The 26,280-nt window shown below is 38.1% G+C and overlaps 1 protein-coding gene across 1 annotated transcript in view; it reads right to left on the reverse strand.

Annotated features, from left to right (window-relative positions):
- Positions 1-26,280, reverse strand: part of LOC137763513 (cytosolic beta-glucosidase-like) — a 144,459-nt gene that overhangs the window by 63,758 nt on the left and 54,421 nt on the right. Inside the window, 4 exon segments of the mRNA XM_068541996.1 lie at positions 17,806-17,929; positions 18,680-19,028; positions 19,030-19,358; positions 19,360-19,478. Of these exon segments, the coding sequence (XP_068398097.1) occupies positions 17,806-17,929; positions 18,680-19,028; positions 19,030-19,358; positions 19,360-19,478 (921 nt within the window).

Raw genomic sequence — 26,280 nt, forward strand, 5'->3', positions numbered from 1 at the left:
GTTGAGATAGGTTCCCTCTATGCCCACTTTCTGGGGAGTTTTTGTCATAAATCTGTGTTGAATTTTGTCAAAAGTTTTTCTGCATCTATTGAGATTATCATATGGTTTGTATTCTTCAGTTTGTAAACATGGTGTATCACACTGATTGATTTGCTTGTATTGAAGAATCCTTGCATGTCTGGGATAAATCTCACTTGATCATAGTGTATGATCCTTTTAATGTGTTGTTGGATTCTGTTTGCTAGTATTTTCTTGAGGATTTTTGCATCTATATTCATCAGTGATATTGGTCTCTAATTTTCTTTTTTTGTAGTATCTCTGTCTGGTTTTGGTCTCAGGGTGATGGTGGCCTTGTAGAATGAGTTTGGGAGTGTTCCTTCCTCTGCAATTTTTGGAAGAGAAGGATGGGTGTTAGCTCTTCTCTAAATGTTTGATAGAATTCACCGTGAAGCCATCTGGTCCTGGACTTTGTTTGTTGGAAGATTTTTCATCACAGTTTCAATTCTATTTCTTGTGATTGGTCATTTCCTATTTTCTATTTCTTCCTGGTTCAGTCTTGGAAGGTTATACCTTTCTAAGAATTTGTCCATTTCTTCCAGGTTGCCCATTTTATTGGCATAGAGTTGCTTGTCTCTTAGGATGCTTTGTATTTTTTGTGGTGTCCATTGTAACTTCTTTTTCATTTCTAATTTTATTGATTTGAGTCCTCTCCCTCTTTTTCTTGATGAGTCTGGCTACAGGTTTATCAATTTTGTTTATCTTCTCAAAGAACCAGCTTTTAGTTTTATTGATCTTTGTTATTGTTTTCTGTGTTTCTATTTCATTTATTTCTGCTCTGATCTTTATGATTTCTTTCCTTCTACTAACTTTGGGTTTTGTTTGTTCTTCTTTCTCTAGTTCCCTTAGGTGTAAGGTTAGACTGTTTACTTGGGATTTTTCTTGTTTCTTGAAGTAGGATTGTATTGCTATAAACTTCCCTTTTAGAACTGCTTTTGCTGCATCCCATAGGTTCTGGATCGTCGTGATTTCATTGTCATTTGTCTCTAGGTATTTTCTGATTTCCTCTTTGATTTCTTCAGGGATCTCTTGGTTATTTAGTAACGTATTGTTAAGCCTCCATGTGTTTGTGTTTTTTACATTTTTGCCCTGTAATTGATTTCCAATCTCATAGCTTTGTGGTTGGAAAAGATGCTTGATATGATTTCAATTTTCTTAAATTTACTGAGGCTTGATTTGTGACCCAAGATGTGATCTATCTTGGAGAATGTTTCGTGCGCACTTGAGAAGAAAGTGTAATCTGCTGTTTTCGGATGGAATGTCCTATAAATATCAATTAAATCTATCTGGTCTATTGTGCCATTTAAGGCTTGTATTTCCTTATTCATTTTCTGTCTGGATGATCTGTTCATTGGTGTAAGTGAGGTGTTAAAGTCCCCCACTATTATTGTGTTACTGTTGATTTCCGTTTTTACAGCCGTTAGCATTTGCCTTATGTATTGAAGTGCACCTATGTTGGGTACATATATATTCATAATTGTTGTATCTTCTTCTTGGTTATTATGTAGTGTCCTTCCTTGTCTCTTGTAACATTCTTATTTTAAAGTCTATTTTATCTGATATGAGTATTGCTACTCCAGCTTTCTTTTGATTTCTATTTGCATGGAATATCTTTTTCCATCCCCTCGTTTTCAGTCTGTATGTGTCCCTTGGTCTGAAGTTGGTCTCTTGCACACAGCATATATATGGGTCTTGTTTTGTATCCATTCAGTGAGACTGTGTCTTTTGGTTGGAGCATTTAACCCATTCACATATAAGGTAATTATTGATATGTATGTTTCTATTACCATTTTCTTAATTGTTTTGGGTTTGTTTTTGTAGTTCCTTTTCTTCTCTTGTGTTTCCCATTTAGAGAAGTTCCTTTAGCATTTGTTGTAGAGCTGGTTTGGTGGTGCTGAATTCTCTTAGCTTTTCCTTGTCTGTAAAGCTTTTGATTTCTCCATTGAATCTGAATGAGATTCTTGCTGGGTAGAGTAATCTTGGTTGTAGGTTCTTCCCTTTCATCACTTATATCATGCCACTCCCTTCTGGCTTGCAGAGTTTCTGCTGAGAACCTTATGGGAGTTCCCTTGTATGTTATTTGTCATTTTTCCCTTGTTGCTTTTAATAATTTTTCTTTGTGTTTAATTTTTGTCAATTTGATTACTATCTGTCTCAGCATGTTTCTCCTTGCGTTTATCCTACTTGGGACTCTCTGCACTTCCTGGACTTGGGTGGCTGTTTCCTTTCCCATGTTAGGGAATTTTTCAACTATAATCTTTTCAAATATTTTCTCGGATCCTTTCTCTATCTTGTCTCCTTCTGGGACCCCTATAATGCGAATGTTGTTGCATTCAGTGTTGTCCCAGAGGTCTCTTAGGCTGTGTTCATTTCTTTTCATTCTTTTTTCTTTAGTCTGTTCCGCAGCAGTGAATTCCACCATTCTGTCTTCTAGGTCATTTATCCGTTCTTCTGCCTCAGTTATTCTGCTATTGATTCCTTCTAGTGTATTTTTCATTTCAGTCATTGTATTGTTCATCTCTGTTTGTTTTTTCTTTAATTCTTCTTGGTGTTTGTTCTTTAATTCTTTTAGGTCTTTGTTAAACATTTCTTGCATCCTCTCGATCTTTGCCTCCATTCTTTTCTGAGGTCCTGAATCATCTTCACTATCATTATTTGGAATTCTTTTTCTGGAAGGTTTCCTGTCTCCACTTCATTTAATTGTTTTTGGGGGGTTTTATGGTGTTCCTTCATCGTGTACATAGTCCTCTGCCTTTTCATTTTGTCTGTCTTTCTGTGAATATGGTCTTCGTTCCACCAGCTGCAGGATTGTACTTTTTCTTGCTTCTGCTGTCTGTCCTCTGGTGGATGAGGCTATCTAAGAGGCTTGTGCAAGCGTCCTGATGGGAGGGACTGGTGGTGGGTAGAGCTGGGTGTTGCTCTGGTGGGCAGAGCTCAGTAAAACTTTAGTCCACTTGTCTGCTAATGGATGGCTCTGAGTTTCCTCCCTTTTGGTTGTTTGGCCTGAGGTGACCCAGCACTGGAGGCTGCAGGCTCTTTTGTGGGGCTAATGGCAGCCTCTGGGAGGGCTCATGCCAAGGAGTACTTCCCAGATCTTCTGCTGCCAGTGTCCTTGTCCCAGCAGTGGGCCACAGCCACACCCTGCCTCTGCAGGAGACCCTCCAACACTAGCAGGTAGGTCTGGTTCAGTTTCCTATGGGGTCACTGCTCCTTCCCCTGGGTCGTGATGCACATACTACTTTGTGTGTGCCCTCCAAGAGTGGCATCTCTGTTTCCTCCAGTCCTGTCAAAGTCCTGCAATCAAATCCCACTAGCCTTCAAAGTCTGATTCTCTGGGAATTCCTCCTCCCATTGCCAGACCCCCACGTTGGGAAGCTTTATGTGGGGCTCAGAACCTTCACTCCAGTGGGTGGACTTCTGTGGTATAATTGTCCTCCAGTTTGTGAGTCACCCACCCAGTGGTTATGGGATTTGATTTTATTGTGATTGCGCCCCTACCATCTCATTGCAGCTTCTCCTTTGTCTTTAGATGTGGGGTATCTTTTCTGGTGAGTTCCGGTGTCTTCCTATAGATGATTGTTAAGCAGTTAGTTGTGATTCCGGTGCTCTCGCAGGAGGGAGTGAGCACATGACCTTCTACTCCACCATCTTTAACCAATCCGCTACTATGTTTTTTCCCCTCTGATAATGAGTTCCCTATTAGTCAGTGGCTATCCAATTTTTCCTTTTTTAGCAACAGAGTCTTCCTTTCAAATGAAAATTTTTATGGATTTCTAATAAATACAACCAATGAAAACTGATGTGCTCCAGAGCCCTTATTTCTCACTTTCTCTAGATACAATCTGACAGAGTCCCCAGAGATATCTCCACAGAACCCAAGGCTCCACAGCACACAGTCTGAATACTACTGCTGTAACAAATGGTGAATCCCTTTGCCAGGAAGCTATGTGCCAGTTTTCAAGCTTTCTGTCAACATCTATGGTCAGAACATTTGTATTCTCCCTTTCCCTCCTGGTTCTGGCTTACTAGCTTGTATTTCTTTTCATCAGGAACCTGAATATATAATAAAATGGCCCATCTTTGATAACTGACAAAAATTAATACCTCTCAACAAGTTAAACCGGCATTTAACTGTCCTCCCTACCATTCAGTGTTTGTGTTATTCAATAAATATTTTTAAAAATAGAAATACAAAAAGAAGATGATTTTTTAAAGAAGCAGATCTCTCTTAAATAAAAGGAAAGCAATAAATGACTTAGATTGAATGCAATTACCCAAATTTATAAAAGAATCCAACATCAGGAATATCAAGAGTTAAAACATAACTTAGACTTATTTGGGGAATCATTTCACAACATATATACAAATACTGAATTATTATATTGTACACTTGAAACTAATATAATGTTATATGTCAATTATATCTCAACAAAAAAAAAATTTAAGTTAAAGAATAAGAAACTTCATATAAGCTTTCCTCAACTACTGCCCAATACAAATATTCAATATGACATTTCTGGAATGTATTGGTACAAAAAACCAGTGAAGAGATTTTAACTTCAATTTTATGAACATTCTTAAGTTTTAACATTTTATGTTAAAATAAATTCATTTGTTCTGCCAAGGAGCTCTGATTCCATAATTAGGAAAATGTCACATTTTCTTAAAGAAGCCTCCTCAGTAAAAATTGACCATTTTTTTGGTCAATGGTCAACTGATTGCAATTGACAATTCTTGTATACCAAAGTTCAAAATCATAGTTCTCAGAAGATTCAGCATAGCCCTGTAATGTAAGTATGGTTTGTCAAACATGAAACATGTTTGCAATAGTCAAACAAATATAGGTTTGTTGTGCCTAGAGAAACAGTGATAGCATTACCATTGAGTTGTTGGTTTTAATATATGTCTTTATAAGGAGAAAAAAAATTCACTTTGGGGTGAAATTACACACAGTAGTAGTAATAGGCAGCTTACCTTATCAACTGATCTATGGTTACCTAGTGAGTTTAGTCTCAGAGACAGCACAGGGTTAGAGTGCTAACTGTTGCTTTCTGGCTATTCACCCAGGCTCCCTGTCTTCACCTAGCACACACTCAGACATTGCCAAGGAAGACCCCGTGTTTTGACAGGAGTATCCTCACAAATCCTGGCTTCATACCAGGACCAACAGTCGCCTGATCTTGGAAAGCAAAATTAACTCTTCACCAGCTACCTGTCCTTGCTCCCCATTTAAAGGAAACCATCAGCCTCCTTCTGCAGCCACCACTGTATTCCCTAAGTACTGGGAATGTCAGCTGGGACATGAAGGATATTATGGAAGAGAAGACTGTTGGTTGGAAGGGGGATTTCAGGGCAAGGCAGAGAGTTAAAGGAAGGCAGCATGAAGCCGGACAGAGGAGGACGGTTGAATACTATGTCTTATGGTGATCAATTAAACCTCCAAAATCAATCTGCTTGCCTGAAAATCCACCTTACTAACTGAGATCACAAAGAAACTATACATCGATACATTTTTAAAGACTATTTCTAACACAAGTCAGTTGTTAAGCCATCTTTTAAAGCAGCATGTGACATTAAGTGGGGGACCAGACAAATGGGAGAAACGTGGATAATTCAAAGAAGAACCACAAAAATGATTAAATGTACAGCGAAGTTTTCATCTAGAAGGTTATGTAGCCTAAAAAGCCCAGTGAAGATGTCTAAAACACGATTGGATAAAAGTAAAGGTTGATGAAACACCAAGATAGATTGGTTACTAATGTCGGTTGAGATGTCCATCTCTAGAAATCCATAGGAAAAGAACAGGACAAGGCTCAGGGCTAGAAGATTTAGTTACCCATCTGCACAAAATCAGACTGGATGACCAGTATTATGACCTTGTGATCAAAAATATGCAAAGGGCCTTGTGTAGACTCAGACTATTGTTTGAGAATATTTAATGGTTAATTCTAGAATTTCCACCAGGCAATAAAGTCAACACATTGACTCTGAGAATGGATATAAGGCTGGTGTGAAGTGAACCCACACAGCAAATGCCCAGTTGATCCACAGGGCAGAGTTTGGGTTCCAGAAATACACAATAAACTCCTTATTAGTCAGATAGTCAGGAAATGGAGTGCTCCAGCTAATCAAATATTTTCTGTTAATTGTTACCACATGCAGGAGGATTACAAATTTTTAAAGAATGAGAATATTAAAATATATTTAACACTGAAACTAAACTGATTATAATTTAATCTTCCTCTAATTATTCAGAATGCATTTCAGGGTCATCAAGAGAAATATAAATTATCAGTGCTTGATGACTGTGCAGGAAGTCACAGTTTTTCTAAAATCCTGGATAACAGAGGCTGGGTAACAAAGAATTCACTGCATTCGTTATAATTTGGGGGACTTATGTGCCAAGCATTTTTCTAGGATACGAAGTATATCATTAATCCCCACCAAAAATAACATTTTACAGATGATGAACTGAGATTCATAAAGTTAGGATAACTTGTCCAAGGTTACAAAACAAGACAGGGTGTCAGAGCCAGATTTTGAGGGCAGAACTGTGTCTTTAAGGAATATGTTCTTTCACTATGTCAAACAAGCAAATTCTTGTTATGTAAAAGTATTCATAAAATTTTCTGCCTGTCTGTATAAAACTTAAGCACAGTCAGCGGGTCATACTCTTTGTTTTTCCAGACACGCTTTAGAATTTTTCTCAGCCATTCTTGAGATTGCTACCATGTATTCATGAGGGCAGCAAACTCTGGGCATGAAATATTTTTGTAAGTTTGTTTGTTTGTTTTTTTAATAAAAGGCCAACTGCTCATTCAAAGGATGAAGAATATAGCCTGAACATCTTCGGAAGAAAATATTTTAAGAGACTAAATTAGCACAGCCTCAGCCACATAACAAAATGATTTACCAATAAATGTATATACTTAATATACATTCATTTACTCATATTTTATTCAGTGATCTAATCTTTGTGTTAATCCACTTATCTTTAACTATAAAATACATTGGGTTGGCCAAAAAGTTTGTTAGGGTTTTTCCATAACATCTTACAAAAAAACACGAACGAGCTTTTTGGCCAACCCAATATTTGAATTGCCTCGTAAAAGAACATGGTCATTTAAAATGATTTAAGACTTTAGGCTGGATTTACATCTATAAAAGAAACGAATCCAACTTGTTAGGGGAGAAAAAAGTTATTTCATAAACAGGTGTGGTACATTCCTTCTCCCATCATCTACTTTTTAGTCCCAAACTCATTCACAATTTCACCTGAGACATTTATGGTTTCTTGTTCACCCGTATTCACAAGCGCCAATTAACATTCTTCAAGGCTCAAATGCCTTTTCTTCTTCCACACATAATGGTTTCACTTATCTCTAAAGCAGACAGTGATTCCTATAATGGAATATCACAAACAAAGGGGGAAAGTGGCTAAACTTTAGAAGGGCATAGAATCATCTCCGGCCATGATACTGTTTCATTAGCTAATCTCATTCACACCAAGGAGACGTTGCACTTCTGAGATGACCCTCATCAAAGAGACTGGCCTTCTTGCTGCATGTAGCATTTCCAGATAAGCCTTAAGAAGCCTTAAAAGGAACTATTTTCATCTCTAGCACCATGCTGATATTTTCATTGTATTGAAGAAAATGCTACCTAAACAGTAACTTGGGGTCAGAGGAGCCCTGATTAGAGTTATCTCTCCGCTCAAAAATTCAGAATAAAAATACAGACTTCCCATATATGAAGTCTCTCCCCAGAATTATGGCGGGAAGGTAATTCTGAAATCTGATCCTCCCTTCTAATTCAGGATCTTGCCCAGCGACAAAAGTTTCATGCTCAAGTTAAATTTAAAGAAAGTTAAAATTACTGCACTGCCTAACTGAATTAAATTATGCATTTATGGCAAAGCTTGAAAATCATACTTAACTGTCTTAAAACTTGATAGATTAGGTGGTGCTTGCCATGATCACGTTTTGAAAGGTGATTTCACTGCTCATGATTGTAACTGCTGTGGAGTTGTTCAACTGGGAATTTTCCTCTAATGCTTTGAACTGATTTGTTCATTCAATTTCCTCTCTGAGATTTTATACTCTCCACAGTAACTTTGTAAAACTTGAATCTGAGGTGACCCTTCTGTTTCTGAACTCCAAGGGATAACTTTCTCAGGGGAAGAAAAGTGAGGTTCATTTTCAATACAAATGAATAAAGGAGGAAACACCCAGATTGAAGGTCAAGAAAATGTTACCTGGAAACTGAATCAATATCAATAGAATCAGTTCATTGGAGAGCAAGGTCTAATTTTATGCCCAGATAAAAAAGGTGTTCACATTTCAAATTAAGTAGCTGGATGAGAAGAATGAAGAAAGTTCTTTTAAAAAGACTATTAATTATAATTCCTTAGACTTAATTTTTTTTTAAATAGCCTAAGAAATTACCAAGAGTTCTAATAAAATATGATCCTTGACATACCTGCCTAGAAAGAATATTTAGAGGGTCACATAATTCTTAAACTGGAAGGATCCCAAAAGAATAGCTAGTTCAAGCCTTTTATTCTTCAAATGAAGAAATTGAGGCACAGAGAGGTTAAGTGCATTTATAGAAAGAAGGTTAAAAAACTTTAGCATAGATTTCAATTATTGTCACAACACACCCAAGTTTAATGTCAAAAGGGTATAATTAGCACTCATGCCTAATCCTGATGCATGAAAATTGTTCTCATAATAGTAAAAACAATCTACCATTTATTTAAATTCTTTTAAAAAGCAAAATGGTGGTATAAATCTAATATTCATTGAAATTCTGGAGAATAATTCAGTTTTCCTGCTAACATAGGTTCAATCTCCTAGTCACTCATTAAACATTTACTTAGCACTTATTGAATGCTAAGTATAGAACCAAAAACCCCAAAACTGTATTCTGGTTAGAATTCTGTCTGTAAAAAAATGGTGCATAAAATCTTACTACACAACTGTTCTTGCCTGTGAATGCTTATACTTTTTAATAACTTTCATTTTCTCCTAAAAACTGTTTTTTCCCTTCCTTTCAAGGATTATAATGGGCATTGTCTTCAAAAATCAAAGTGTTTCCCAAGTTCCATCTATTCAGTTGGCTTATTCAACAAGTATTCAATTGTGACAGGGCTGCAGTTGTACGAGGGTCTCATGAATCAGTTTATGGCACCAATGTTTAATGTTTTATTCATAATATTGTTGATTTTCTTGTATACAGTGTCAGGCTCAATATTGAAAAAACAATATAGGATGTAGTTAACCAGGAATTTACTCAATGACAAGCTTGCGAAAGCTGGCAGAAACAATATTTATGTCACTGTAGAGCAATTGTCCAGCATAAGTAATATCAAAGTTATAAATAGGTAAGATAAGACCACAGAGGGGAAGGCCATAGAACTGGTGAGATTAACACTGCTGAAGGTCTAATTAGCAACGCTGCAAATCCAGAGACTCATTTTCTTAGTGCACCCAGAGCTAATCTCCACTGATGAACTCACAAGACTTCGATTTATAAGACATAATGTCAATGTAATAATTTATAGTGGGGAATATCCTTTTCCAAGATTTGGAAAACTCCAAAAGTTTCCTGAGTTTCCTGAGTAGGAACGGCTAACACCTGGCCATCCACTTCTCCATGTTCTTTCCAAGAGCCCACAGCTGTCCAACAGAATCCATCTTAACACAGTTATCCAGGCAATCCCTGCCAATCACACTAAGAGAAATTCTACTAGCCTTGTTCCAAAGCAGGTTCTTAGATAACTAAGAGGCCAGGTGGTAATCAGGTTATTTTGGAGATCAGAAAATAAGAGCTTATGTAGACAGACAATTGAGGACCACTTCACCTGGGGAAAACCTGAGATGTTCACCTTCTCTCAATTCCAATAGCCCTCTCAACACCTGAATATTCCAGTATTGCTCTCTCCTCAAACAGGCGAAAAAAGTCATCATCTCTTCAAACTCCTGTTTCCATTTCCTTTGGATATATACCCAGAAGTGGATTTTGCTGTATCATATAGTAGTTCTATTTTTAATTTTTTCAGGAACCTCCATACGGTTTTCCATGGTGGCTGAATCAATTTACATTCCTACCAACAGTGTACAAGAGTTCTTTTATCCCCACATCCTCGCCAATAATCATCTCTAGTCTTCTTGATGATAGTCAAGAGATATATGAACTCCTACGTTTATTGCAGCATTATTGACAATAACCAAGATATGGAAACAACCTAAGTGTCCATCGACAAATGATCAACAGATCTACAGATGAATGTATAACAATGAAGTTTTGATATATACATACATACAAACACACACACACACAAACACACAGCGGACTATTATTCTGCCACGAGGAGAAGGAAAAGTAATCCTGCCATTTGCAACAACATGGATGGAACTTGAGGGCATTACGCAAAGTGAAAAGTCAGACAGAAAAATACAAATATTGTATAAAATCACTTATATGTGGAATCTAAAAAAGCCAAACTTGTAGAAACAGAGAGTATAATGGTGGTTACCAGAGGCTGGGGGTGGAGGGAGATGTTCTTTAAGGGTACAAACTATGAACTAATAAATAAATAGGTAAGTTCTGGAGAGCTAATGCACAGTATAGTGATTATAGTCAGCAATACTGTATTATAAACTGCAAAGTTGCTAAGAGACTAGATCTTAATTGTTCCTACAGCCAAAAAAAAAGGAAATAATAACTCTGTAACATATTAGAGGTTTTAGCTAATGCTAAGGTGGTGATATTATAATATATAATATATTATAATGTATAAATATATCAATCAACATGTTGTACACCTTAAACTTATACAATGTTATATCTCAATTATACTTCATTTTAAAAAGCATGATCAAATCCTTATTTTTGCCCCTTTTTCAAGATTCTATTGAGTCTACTCTTTATATTGGAAAAATAGATTTTCTTCAGATAAATTATACTTTGATTATTTTACAGGTCTCTTTTACAGTTATAAAAATACAACTGCACTTCTGTTTGCTGCTACATCAACACAAAAACTACTGGACTGTTTTTGTGACTGTGACTGTGACTGTGATTGTTCTAAAAATGGAGGATGAGTTTGGAATCATCTAAATAAATTTTTTAAAGGCTGTATAGTAGGATTAAAATTCACTGGGTCTGATGTGGTGGAGAACCTTAAGTAATTATCCCCTCAAAACAGTTGGAACTGAATTAAAAAGAAGCCCAAGGGAATGTCCATCTGTGGGGGCAGAGCATATATATTAGAATGCTATGGAAATAGAAGATAAAGAATGGTTTCTAATCAGGAAGCACAAGGGCAGATGTGTGATTGAGTTGCTTCTCAAATGGGCAACTCCATGAAACCTGTTCCCAGGAAGCAGATGCACCAGGTTCTATGTTTCTAAGAGGGTGTGCCTGTTAAATGGTGTATGTTCCTGAGCACATCAGTATGGGCCTCACCTGGATAAGTCTGGTGAAGTAGTTCAACAACAGCAGTGTGTGTGTGTGTGAGTGTGTGTGAGTGTGTGTGTGTGTGTGTGTGTGTGTTTGATTCTGAGCTTTGCCAAGCACCACACCAGTCACTTGGTCATAGAACACGTTCTCTCAAACCCCTAATCGGATCCCACTGTCATAGCCCTTCAGAAATGTGCAGGAAAATAAAAACCATAGAATATGAGAATTGTAAATGTTGACAGGATCTGGATAATGGGCACCAAACACTTCCCTTTGCAGTGGAGAACACTAAGGTCCAGATTATGTATTTTTGGCCAGAGTGATGATGTCCTTAAAGGTGTAAAGTAACTATATCAAATATGAGAATAATATCTAACATTTTAAGGTGCTCAGGACATACATATACATAAATTATTTTATTTTCACTACTGACTTTGGGTTAGGCAGGATGGCAATTAGCATCTGTCCCATTTAACAGGTGAGGAGGTTGACATTCAGAGAGTCCTAATGAGAACTTCCCCAAGGGCACACCACCAGAACCCAGGACTTAGTCTTCACTCTTCAGACCCTTCAGACTTTCTACTCTGCCACCCTTCATATGGGAGAATGGAAGACAAAGGTAAGTACGCTACCGAACTTTGGGGAGAAGTAGGGGAGAAGTAATAGGGGAAGGTCATCTGGCATATCTCTGCTTAAGGTTTACTCTGTAATCTTTGGCTGTCTGAGTTTATGTGTGGTCTGAGTATGTAGGTTGGTGGGATACAGATATATTGGAAATTGTTTTCTTCATGACTTTTCAAATGCTACAAGTCCGTACACTAGCACACACAAACAATTCTTGTGCACGGCCTTCGAATCTCATTCTTCCTTCTCTATTCCCATCTTGACTCCTCTTCGCTAGCTCCATCCAGTCCAGCCAGGAGCAACAGTATTAAGTGCATCCGACATTCCACCCCACATGTTCCCAAAGCTGTGAGTTCTCCGTGAGCTATGAGATGAACTGCTCCATAGGGCTAGGTTGACAAAGGTTTACTTTGAGAAGCAATAAAACAGTAGACATGGAGTAAAACTCTATATTCAGGTAATTGAGTCTCTATTCTGAGCTTACAATGGATTTTTAATAGGTTCATTTTTCCAAAAGCTCAACGTCTCAAACTTTGAGATCTTTCCCTAATTCTTAGGATTTTTTTAATGCACATTTAGAAAAACACAGGTGCTTAACACATTTTGTCCAGTTAAATGGGCCTCTGTGGTCTGAAACTGACATAGGCAGGTGGCTGCCAGGTCTGCACCACTTTCGGAAATGGATGTATTTCTCCTTTCCTGGTTCTCCATGGGAAGTGAGGGAGGGAGAATGCTGACAGACAACAGCAGGGTGATTCTGCGCTCAGCATCCTGTCCTGGTGGTATACCCAAGCTGCAAGATTTATAACCTTCTTGTTACAATGCATCAGCTTCAACACTTTCAGTGAAGTCTTCAATAAATTTGATGACATCTTGCTGAGGGGTTTTGTCATTAAAAGCCTAAAGCTGGTCATTAACAAATCTTCTCTGCAATCATCTACTACTGTGCTAACTCAGGCATGGATCTCACTGGAAAGTTGGGCTGGCTCAGAAACTTTCCAGAAGGCTGCATTTTTTTTTTCCTGTGTGGGGTATACTTCTTTAGGGAAAGAAAATACAGTTCCCAATCATTTCATCATTTATTTCTCATTATCCATTGACTAACTCTTCTCTGATAGACACAACCAAATTCAACAAACATGTGTAGAAAGCTACTACATGACAGAAACGGTGCTCTGGGCTGAAGATATAATTATAAAAAAGACACAGCTCCAACTCTCAGAGGGCTCAGAGATGCCCCCCAAAATTAACCGTCATTATGGAATCTTTCTTAATGTACCAGACTCTGTATGTAGGCTTTACACGCATTATCTTGTTCATTTTCCACCATGTTTTAGAAGATAGATGTTCTTATTATCCCCATTTTAAAAATTAGATGGCTGAAGTGTTGTTTGCTTAAGACTTTTCCCCAAATTATTGAACTTGTAAGTGGAAGAACTAAATTTCAAACCCATGTCTTGCCTGACTTCAAGCTAGTTGATCTACTCCAAACAGGACTTGGCCAGGAAGAAGGCAAAGACCATGACATTCCAGTTGAGGAAAGATTGGGAACCAAGCCCAGAACAGGCATATATTCAGTAGGTGTGAGAAGCAGGTTGAACCCAACTGGAATCCCCTTTTAGGAGAGTTTAGGTCATGGGTCAAGTATCACCCATTGAGAATAACTTCCCCTGATTTCTCACACTTTCTCACCTGCTCAACAACATTCAGATTATTGAGGTATCCCTTAGTGTGTGATTACGTACGAACTTAAATTTGCCTGCTGGCTCCAGAGCAGCAAGGACTGGTGTAAATTTTATGAATATAATAAAGATTAATATCATGTGAGAAAAGCCTAACTCTTTGAAGATCACTGTTCCCTGAGCTTTTACAAAAATTCCTGTGGCAGAACAATTCCAGGTACCCAGTTGATTGACAGTTGTTTCTGCTGCAATGATTTGATTTTTCACCTGATCTGGCAACCTCTCCAAAGGAATAACAAATGGAGGGAGGTCCTGGCTGCTTTGTCCTCCACAGGGTTCAATCATAAATAGCCAGAGGGTCAGTGTTACAACACTCATTCAGAGGTTTCCCAAAAAGAATGATGGAGAAAATTGCAGACATGGGGGAATGTTCTGCCATAACTTAGAGACTTGAAGGAGGATGGAATTTTTTTTTAATGTGTTGGTATTCTATTTCTTAGATAATAAGGAAAATAACTTGGGGTGATAAATATGTTCTTAAAAATGCACATTTTGTAATAATAATAATTATACCATTTGTTGAGGGCCTACCATGTGCCAGGCAATTGCTTGGGGTGTTTAACACAATAGCTTATTAAACAAAATCTTTTCAACAACTCTGCCAGGGCAAGTGTTATCCCATTTTTATTGCTGAACAAACTGAGAGTTTGGGAGTTTGAACCTTTTGCCCATCCTTGAATAACTGGAACTGGAATGCAAGCCTAGTTCTACGTTATTTACAGTGTTTTTGTCTCCACTGTGTCGCTTTTCTCTCATCTATACCTGCATTAATTAAAACACAATCTATTTAAAGGCATTTAAATAATGCAATGATTAAAAAGGTGTTAGCTGATATTTTTTTCTTGAAATGACATTTTTCCTCTTTTTTTATTTTTTCTTTCCCAAAAGGAAACAGAAACATTAGCTTTCTTTTTACTGCTCAATTAATTGCTGTGGGATTTTACCTGAAGAGATTAGTAAGACCTCTAGGCAGACGCCACTAATCCAACTATGGTGTCATTATGTGCCTGTCCGGATGCGTGATGTTAGAGGGAGGGCTTTTTTCATGGGAATCACAAAGCCATAGTCCATCTGACTCCCTGGGTTCTGGAGGGCTCCCACCTGCAGCGCTTCCCACAAATGTCTTCCTCGGTCTGTTATTATTTTTAATTGAGAACAAGGTGCTTCTTACTAGTAAGGTTCTCACCAACCAAGATCATCGGCGCTACCTTGGAGGAGTCTCAGGAAATTGATCAGTAACTTCAGCTCTGTGCCTCTGACAACAGGCAGGATACAGGGTGTCTGAGTTTTGTCCAAGGTCGTAGGACCTCTAGGCTGTTGCAGAAGCAGCATGAAGCACTTTCAAAGAATCTATGCAAGCCCAGGGCACCAAAGGTGAGGAAAAGTTTCGAGAAGTGTGGTGGGACAAGAAAGCACTCTGAGTCAGAAAGCCCAATACCAACAGTAGTAGTAATAATAATAATAATATACACATTCTGCCTTGTTCTAGTAAATATTACTTAGTAACTTGGTGATCTTGAGCAAATGACTTAGCTTCTTTGAAACTCAGTTTGTTCATCTGTAAATTAGGAGCAATGACCTCATCTCACTGTTTTGACAATAAAATGAGATGATGGCATCAATTAAGACTTTCTTTGCTCCAAGTGATAGAAATCCAGTCAGAAGCAGATGAAGCAGAAAGAGCACTTAGTTGTAAGTAAAAGTAATGTTTCTCAAGAACATGCATGCAACTGGCTCTGAAGAAAAACTGGAATTAGAGGTTCAAGTGCCCTCCTGAATCTCTCCCCGTTTCTTGTCTCCATTTCCCTTGGGGCACCTGCAGCTCACCTTCTCACTACCCCTAAGCTTTACATGGCAAGGCATAGCCACCAATGGCCTGCCAAGGTCAATCCAAGCTATGAGACAAACAAACTGATTGGTCCAAGTTTTAAATCCTAGGGAAGAACTGGGATTGGCCCAGCTCATGTCATGTGCCTATATCTAGACAAATCAATCATCTATTGACAAACAGCAGTATTTTATTCTACTTACATGGCCCCCGGTACGGTAAGTCTAAGGATGGGGGGAGGTGGGTATTTCATAGAAAAAAAAGGATTCGTTACTAGAAAAGAGAGTTTCACTGCAGATGAAAAAATTGGTGTCCACTACAACAACATATGAAAAATAGCTATCACTATACCCAGTCCAGAATATACACTTAATATAGGGTTTTTGGTCAATGTGTACATTTCTGCACATTTTGAAAGGCTACATATTTTTTTAAAAATCAAAATAAATACAATATTGTGTGTTAATTACAATGAATATAAATTATCTAATGTTAAGAATCAGAAGAGATTGTAGATGCTGTGAAAAATTAATGGTTTAAGTACGTGATACTTTTTACATCAATTCAAAAGTACAATAGAAATTCAACAAGTTCAAAAACAGGATTTTGTTCCTAACCCTATTCTTCTCTCCTGTCGCTGACAAACCAAATCTTCTCACATTTTCTACTCTTGCCTTCAGTAACTTTTCTATCTTTAAGTTATCTTAGTTTGAGAGTCTTAAAATCTAAGGGACTGTATAAAGTACTTGAAACAATTTCAGAGAGCAATGAAATGTCCTTATGTTAGCACTAAACAGAGCACCAAGCTGGGAATGAAGAAAGCCAATTTCTATTTTTTCTCTCTTTTCCCTAACATACACAGAACAATTTGGACGAGTCGTTTGTGGTCCCTATGGGATCCATAAGTCTGATGATGGTAACTAGCCTACTTGTCTCTTGGGGTGAAGCTGGGAACATCAGTGTATTAACTATGAATAGGGTCATTTATAGGGAGAAGTGGGGAGAATCTCAGAAACCTAGAGATTTCCTTTTCTTATCAGATGGGGAATTCCCACACAGAGGACAAATCCATTTTGTCTGTAATACAAAAGAATGATTTTACTTGGATCAATTTGTAGGAATCCAATTGCCCTCTGTCAATAAACTCCAGGCCCAGGTGAGGGACTGAGTCAATATATTTTAGGTTTAGGAAAGAAACCACTTTATGTCACTTTCCAGAATTCCTTCTGGCTGATTCCAGTATGTTACTATTTTGGAAAGAATCATTCCAGGACCTCTCAAACAGAATGATGAGAAATAACTGTGACTATCATGGTTAAAAAAAGGAAATTGAAAATCTAATTTTGCATTGAATTTTGTTGCTATGATATTATTCCTTTATAGGGAGGAGAAATTAAATTTACGAAGCAACAGTGTTCCAAGTGGTAGCTAAAAGGGAGAAATTAACTGGAGTATAGAAATGTGTGTTACCAGTTGAAGATTATTCCTTCACATTTGTTTTCAAATATGAAAAGAATCCCATCAGGGAAAACGAGATACCAGAATAATAATATTGTCTTGAAACAAAATTCACAGATTCTATATGACAAAAAAAAACTGTTTCTGCTGCTTGGTAACAGTTTAAATGAAACATGCATTGATTGAAGACGCATACCACTTTAAAGTTTATTGGACAAATACTTAATTTTTGTCCTTTAAGAATTCTGTCAATTAATTTCTTTGTAGTTAGGATATTAAAATATGCAAATAAACATGCTCTAGTTGGTCACAGCTGATCTTTTTGTAATAACTGAGGTTCTCTCCCAACAGCCACCACTCCTTCTATTCACGTCACCTTCACCCAGGAGTCACAAAATGCTGAAGACAGTCGCTTTTTACTTGCTTAAACTTCAGCAGGTTGAAGCTAGACCAAAATCCTCACCTTCCTCTTTCCTAAATACTTTTTCTCCCCTCTCTCTTAATTACATGGCTTTACACTGATTTACACGAATTTCAGCTTTCAAAATCATTGGTCTTTGCTGAATGCAAATAGGCACATGGGAAAATTATATTAAGCTTGCACAATTGATCTTTCATCATTTCAAATGGTACCTCTGAACAGCTCCTGAAATGTCTGTCTGAAATACTCCCAGCGCAGAGCATCATCAAAGGATGTCGGGTCACCCTGGGGAAACCCATTCTCTGTGATGTAAATTACAGGGTTATTATACATATCCTGGAATGAGAAAGCAGAAGTTTTATTCCAAACAGATGTTTAAAAAAAAAAAGGGCTCATTATATCAGGTGCATTCCCCTCTACCGTCTCTAAACTACAACCCCAAAACTAGTTTTCATCAAATTGCACTGACCCTATTAACTTAATTTTCTGCGTGCTGACCTTTTATGACTAACAATAGAAAAGAAAAACTGTGCAAATATCCGTGAAGACCGTCAAATGACTTCTGTTATAATGAGAAGACAGAAGTATCTTTCTTCCATCAGCATCTGCTGATTGTCATTTCTCCTTAACCCCTTGGTCCCTCCCAGCAGCTACAGCCTCTATCCCCCCACACAGCAGGAATCCTAAAAACTGATAACTTAAAATTTTTAATTTCAGCTACCTGGATGCCATCCAGTGTAACAGAGACCCAAAAAGGATCCAGCTATTTCAACCCTTATTATCCCTTTTAGTAATTCCAGTTGTGACCCCAGCCTGAAAAATATGTCCAAGCTACTGTAGCCACAACTGAATTTAATTTAATTTAGGATTTAATTTAATCCTAAGTTTAATAATAGCTTTGAAGCCCTTTATCAGCTAGTTAACCCCCATCGACTTAAATCCTAATCATCTCTTCCCAGGCCAACAAATGTATATGCTGTTGCCTAAATCATTCTTTGTTCGGGTTCTTATACACACAGACATATGCCCGTCTTCCCATCTTCCCATGTTTGAATACACGTGGACGCAAACAAAAGGTGCATTTACCTTAATGTATTTCAGTAGTTTACGTATTCCCCATGGCACCACATAGACCCAATCCAAACTTATACAAGATGGGTCTGGAAAAACTTCAACTTCCACATTCTGGAGTAAACCCAGTTCTCCTTTCTTGTTCTCCTGGTACTTGACTCAGCAAGTCGTATAATTCTGCACAGCAAAGAAATCAGCAGTGCCTTTGATCATTTTCTTCTCTTCTTCTGTAAATTCTGGAAGCCTGGACGATGGATAACCTTGCTTTTTACTCGTGAGGGCAACCTGCGACTTGACAACTTCAGGATAACTGCCATCAATAATTATGGGCTTAGCAAAGAAATCCAACTGGAAAGCCATGGCTTTTAGCTGCTTCCTGGTCAGACACTGAGTTGGGATCTGCTGGTTCCACACAGCCAGCAAAAATTGAGAGAGACACTATTCCTTTCTGCTCTTTTCAGAATAAGGATTCATAGCTGTGCCAGGATCTGGCATGAGCTTTAATCAAATTATGAGCTGCCTGATAAACTTTAGTTCCAACGTAAGGCACACCAGGAGAAAATGCACCAAACTCATATGCCAGCAGGGCAAAAATATTAGGCTCATTTATAGTGATCCACTGCTTGACTCGATCCCCAAATATACTGAAGCAAAACCGGGCATATTTGTCGAAGGATTCAACGATTGCCTCTGAAAACCAACCATCCTCCTTGGTCTTCCAAGGCCTGAGGCAAATCAAAGTGATAGAGGGTCACTATGGGCGTGACCCCAACTGTTAACAAATCATCAATGATCTTGTTGTAATAGTCAATTCCTAGAAGAAAAATAAAAGAAAGTGTAAGAAAAGTTATTTTTAGTACATTGACAATCAGTAAGGATTGGGAGAGGATCAGGAATAATAATATCCTAAATGACTTTAAACCAAAATAAGGTTCATTACTTTCTACTTATAATCAATGAAAGGCTGAGAGGAAACATGAAGAAGTCCAAGGAAGACTGGCTGATCAGAGAGGGAAATGTGATGGGGCAACACGATTGTGGAAGATGTATGTTCTGAAAGGGATTCACTTGGGCAAGTCGGTATCACTTAACTTTGTGTTATTGGCATGCTTATTGATATTATTTTATTTGTAGGGGGGAAAGATAAATTAGGAGTTTAGGATTAACATATACACACTACTATATATAAAACAGATAACCAACAAAGACCTACTGTGAAGCACAGAGAACTATACTCAATATTTTATCCTAACCTATAAGGCAAATTAATCTGAAAAAATAGATATATATGTATAACTGAATCACTTTGCTGTGTACCTAACACAACATTGTTAATCTACTTCAATTAAAAATTATAAATTTATATGTTCATATTAAAAAAAAAGAAATTATTTTATTTGCTTGTTTGTATGTAGATCAACTCCACTTGAATACAAGCCCCCTGATAATAAGGGCCTATCTATCTAATTTATCTCTGGATCCCCCAAATCCTGGGACAATCCCAGAAATTTAGTAGAGACTCAATAAATAGTTGTTGAATGAATGAATAGATTTCAAAAGTATTCAATATAAGTAAAGAAGTTGAACCCAATGGCTGCCTTGGTGCTTCTCCAGACCCATCAGTCTCACAAGTCTAGGAAGAGAGACCCACTGATCATGGACAAGGACTCAGCATTGGTCCCAGAGTGTGGGTTTCAAGGGTAGTGAGCCAGGGGCATGGTACATTAAGGAATGCTCAGTTGGGGAGTTTGTTCTAAATTTCTGACATAGTCCATGGGAATACACAGCTACCCTTGGCTCTCAGCTGATTCTCCCAGCACTGCATGTGTGAGAGAGAGAGTTTTTGGATGTGGCAGAGTTCAGAAGAATGTTATTAAGTTGGACATGTTCTGTCTTAGAAACCAATGCCAAGAAGATGTTGGGTCTAACCTAACAATGACTGTCAACTTGGAAGAGACTTTCTGAGGAAAGGCTGATATTAGTTCTTCATGTGATTGTATGTCTAAGAGTATGGAGGGAAATTAAGCAAAGAAGAGAGAAGCTGTCCTGTTTCGAGAGGTTGTGAATATAACTGTAAATTCATATGCAGAATTGTATTGCATTCAAAGTTTGCATAGAAGCAGGGTCTTTTTATCTCTCTTTATTTTAACTTATTATCTACCAATTTTAAATATAATAATTTAGACTTTTGCATTTGTTTCATTCATTCAATCATTAATTTATTCATTCCTCAAATACATATTTATAGAGAAACTACTATATTCTGGACTTACAAACGTAATATAAACATTGCCCTTGTCCAAAGAAAACTTAAATTTTAGTCGGGAGTACAGACAAATTCATAAGCAATTATCATACAATGTTATTATTAAAAATAAAGTACAGAATGCTATTTAAACATGTGATAGAGTCCTTATCCCAAACTGAGGGCATTTGGAAGTCCATTCTGAAAGCAATGTAGCATAATGGTTTAAAAAGTGAACTATGGTGACAGACTACCCAAGTTCTACCCCAAGGCCTTCACCCACTAGTTTGGTGACCTCAGGCAAGTTACTTTATCTCTCTGAATTATCTTTCCTTGTCTGTAAAATGTGGACAATAATAGAAATGTATTTCAATAATTGTTGTGAGAATTTAATGAGCTGATAAACCGAATATGCTTAGAACAGTTCTTGGCATAGTTAGCTATCATCCTAATAATGATTATTATTGTCATGATTGTCATGAGTGACATCTAAGCTGATTCTCAAAAGATGAAAATAAATGACCCACATAAGGCAAGGAGGAGTGATCCAGGAAGAGAAGAAAGGGAAACAAATGTGCAAAAGTCCAAAGGAGGAATGGAAATAAACAAAGCCCACCCAAATGTGAGCAGCTTATTTATTCCAAGTTTGCTGTAGCAAGGAGTCAGCCATTACCACTTGCATTTGGCAGATAATTAAAGGCTATCAGGGAAGCAGGAAAGCTTTATTATTTAAAAAAAAAATGGGGGGAGGATTCAGGTACTTTTGATTGAAGGTTGTTGGCACAGGGAGGCTGGAGGTAGGCTAACTAGAACAAGGGCATCCCAGGCAATTGGTTTGGGAAGCATATTTGGCTTTTTCTGGTTGGTTCTAAGTTCAAAGTAGGGGACAGAGGAGCAAAAAATAGAGAAGCTGGCAGTTGTTGACCACATTCTGACTATTCTAGGCCAACTGCTGCAGTAGGTGTCGCTTGGCTTCCTGAGCTTCTCTTGTGGATCAGAGTTTTATTGTCCTGTATGGCCTGGCCATTGTTTGTGTATTCATTCTCTTCTGGGAACTGCAAGTTCACCATAAGGAGAGTGTATAGCTCAGCAGAAGAGCAATAAGAATAGTGAGAGGTAAGCAGGGTAAGCAGAAGCCAAATTATGCAAGGTCATGTGTTGTCTGCTTATCTGTCTGTAAGAGTGGGTAATTTTTAACAACAGCTCACTTATTTTGCAGGCATGAACATAATGTGAATCATGCATAACAACTCCATACTTGGAAGCCCCTTTTGTATGTCATTACTCTCTGGGTGGACATAATAAGCTACCACCCCCACCCCAGCCCCACAAGATGTCCATGCAGTAATCCATAGAATATGTGAATATGTTACTTTACTTTTTATGTTACTGCAAAGGGACTTTGCAGATATAATTCAGGTTAAGGATCTTGAGATGGGAAGATTTCTCTAGATTGTTCAAGTGGGCCCCATCTAGCTGCATGAGTCCTTAGAAGTGAAAGAGGATGGCAGAAGAGTGGATCGAAGAGATGCAACAACAGAAGAAGAGGCACAAGAGATGGCAGCATGAGAGGGACTCAACCTACTATTGCCGGCTTTGAAGATGGAAGAAGGGAGCTACCAGCCGAGAATGCAAGCAGCCTCTAGAAGCTGAAAATGATCCTCGGCTCACAGTCATCAAAGAAATGGAGACTTCAGTCCTACAACCACAAGAAACTGAATTCTACCAAAAACCTAAATGAGCCAAGAAACAGACTCTCCCTTAGATCTCTGAAAAATTGCAGCCCTGTAAGCACTGTGGTTTCATCCAGGAGAGACCTGTGTCAGACTTCTGACCTACATAACTCTAAGGTGATAAGTTTGTATTGTTTTAAGCAAGTAAGCTTGTAATAATTTGTTGCAGCAGCCAAGGAAAACTAGTATACTCACCAAAGTTTATAAAGCTTTACTTTCCTCTCTCACTAAAAGAGCACTCTGCCATCCCATCTCTGGGCCTCTGTAAGCCCACATTTCCTCACTTGTAAAATGGAATATCCAAAGATTTGTATGACGGGATCATCTTGGTATTGGACTGTGTTAAGGTTTTTATAGCCAATGCCTTCCATTGGCTTTGAATATAAAAATAATATCAGCTTTCATGTTTTGCATTCATACTATATGTACATAACATCACACATTTTGTTTAATCCCCGCACTGTGCACAAGAGGTAGGCATTTTTAGTCTCAAACATATGAAAAAACTGAGATTCAGAGAGTGAGTGCCGGACATAAAGCGACAATGTTGTCAGATGGCACAGCCAACATTTAAAGCCAGTCTGTCTCACTACAAAGACTGAGCTGTTCCCACTACAACATTCCCCTTCTCACACTAATGTTTCAGATCCAGAAACATGGTGATATCGTTTCCCTAGACTTAATAATCACCACTTTGGGGGGCTTCCCTGGTGGCTCAGTGGTTGAGAATCTGCCTGCTAATGCAGGGGACACGGGTTCGAGTCCTGGTCTGGGAAGATCCCACATGCCGCGGAGCAACTGGGCCCGTGAGCCACAACTACTGAGCCTGCGCGTCTGGAGCCTGTGCTCCGCAACAAGAGAGGCCGCGATAGTGAGAGGCCCGCGCGCCGCGATGAAGAGTGGCCCCCACTCGCCGCAACTAGGGAAAGCCCTCGCACAGAAGCAAAGACCCAACACAGCCATAAATAAATAAATAAATAAATAAATTTTAAAATAAATAAATAAATAAAGGGAGTCTATAAATAAGGTTCCATTAAAAAAAACAAAAATCACCACTTTGGAGCTGATTCATAATATCAGGGTTTTTTGTTTTTAATTTCTGGAATAATCAATGATTTATAAGCATCATTAAATATGGCACTATCATTAATGATGGCAATCAATGTAATTCAAACAACAGGATGATCTGCAATTGAATTGAAGCTAAAAGTTTTTAAGTAAAACTTTTTTTTACTCGTCAACATGGCAGAGCAACAAAGCATTACATACTTAATATTTATCATCCCAGAACTGAGCGCTTTACTTCTGGTTTGTACAGCTTATTCGGTGTTGTAATGAAACTTTCCCATGAGGCAGTGGAGTGAGGCTTTTAAAAGCAGAGCTCTGGAGTCAGACAATTCAGTCAAGGGATTGTGGACAAATCACGTGGCCTCTCTACACCCATGTTTCCTCATCTGTTAAAGAGGAATATTAATAGTGCCACCTCAGGAGTGTTTAAGCTTTGAAGGAGAACAATAGAGAGTTCTTTAGCTTTATGAGACTCATACAATTCAGGGTAACTAATTCTATGCATAAACATGTATTTTTAAATGATCGTCTGTTACTAATCTAGGGAGCATGAAACCCTGAGAGGTCATTTGGACCCTGTTCTGCATCTGGATATTTAGGGCAGGGTTATTTTCAATATTAAAATCTCCACAGCCTTCTTTCATAGTTACTATCATCGTCTCTGTTTTAATTAAACCCACTTCTTATTTGATCTTTGAAAATATGAAGCATATTTAAGTTAAAGGTCTTTTGGAAATAGGAAAAAGAAGCCCACTCACATTAACTCAAATGTAAAGGTGACATTAGAGGTAGAAGGCTGGTTAGTATGTGATGCAGTGGGCATTATTTGAAATGAGTGACATCAGATACCCAATGACAGGAAAAAATCACACTGGAAGGTAAAGGAATTAAAGCTGGGAGCTGAGAAAATCTTGCGTCTCAGGAAAGACTGATGTCTCCCATCCCAACTTCTCTCAACACATCTACTCCATTCCTCTCCTGCTCAAAGAACCAGTTTCCTTTGTGCATCCAATTTGCTATGGTCTCAAAATGGCCATCCCATCTGCCCATGCCACCTCATAACCCTAGTGCCTACCACCCACCAACTCAGCCTCTCAGCTCCTTAATTCCAAACATCCCTGAGAGAGGAAGACAGTTGAGCAGGATTATCTTTTTTAATGGAGTTAGACAAATTATATGTCACAGGAAAATAAGTCTTTGCCTCATCCAGTCAGCTGTGGCCAAGAGCAGAGCAGGATTACATAGAACAAAGAAATGGGGAAATTTGCTTAGAAGGGGATGTGGCTGAAACTTGCAAAGATGATGTCTCAGTCATAAAATAACTAACTGGAATTCTCCTAGTCAAACTGTAAATGTCTTAACATAGAATTAATTTTGACCAAGTGCCCACCATGTGTCAAACATATAACTCTCTAGGTTCACTCCTCGCTAGACCCACACCACCAATTTCTTTCACTGACCTATCTTCTCTTGACATACTGACTGTGTTAGTTTCCTATTGCTGCTCTAATAAATTACCACAAACTTAATGACCTAAACCAACACCGAGTTATCATCTTACAATTCCAGGCATCAGATGTCCAAAATGATTCTCACTGAGCTAAAATCAAGATGTCAGCAGAGCCTGAAGGCTCTCAAGGAGAATCCATTTCCTTGCCTTTTCCAGCTTCTAGAGGCTCATGGCCCCTTCTTCCATCATCAAAGCCAGCACTGAAACACCCTGTCTCCTGTCTGACCTCTGCTTCAGTCCTTATATCTTCTCTCTCTGGCTCTGATCCTCTTGCCTCCCTTTTTAAAGGATCTGTGTGATTACAGTGGTACCATCCAGATAATCCAGGATAATCTTCCCATCTAAAGATCCTTAACTTAATCACATCTGTGAAGTCCCTTTTACCGTGTAAGATAATATATTCACAGTTTCTAAGAATTAAGACATGGACACTTTGAGGGGCCATTATTCAGCCTACCTCACTGCCCAACATAGAGTAGGAGATTAATAAATGTTTCTTTAGTTATTTACTTAACTACCATTCCTGCTAACTATGCTCATATTTTAAATCTTAAAGTGCAAAAGAAATTCTGCATAACCATTCCTTTTCCTTTTTGTTTCCAATACTTGGGTCTTTTGCTAATCACCTGAAACTTACATTTACGGCACATATGAAAATGCACTTGAACAGTTGAGAAATACAGAAAAATGTGATTTCAGTTGCCAGCTCAATCTCTTCTTGTTAAACCTCAAAAACTTGACAGTTGAAAGAGAAAGACTGTGTAACAGTTCCATTTTGTAAAATATTCTTCCAGCTTGGGAACACAGGATTTTACTTACAAGTTTCTAAATGTCCTCTCATCAAGCTTTAAAATAGGGAGTCAAATACAAAAACAGGAGTTTCTTGGAAAAGATAGTGACAAGGGTTCTCTAATTCTTTACATGCTCTTTGAGAAAATGTTCAAACAGAGAAAACAAATGATGGCCTTTCTGATCTGAAACAGTTCCAATTGCTTCAACAGATCACTGCACAAGAGTGAGCAACCACTTATTGAAATTCTGCCTACTGGAAGCACTTCCA

Source organism: Eschrichtius robustus, chromosome 4 (assembly GCF_028021215.1).
Source record: "Eschrichtius robustus isolate mEscRob2 chromosome 4, mEscRob2.pri, whole genome shotgun sequence".
NCBI lineage: Eukaryota > Metazoa > Chordata > Mammalia > Artiodactyla > Eschrichtiidae > Eschrichtius > Eschrichtius robustus.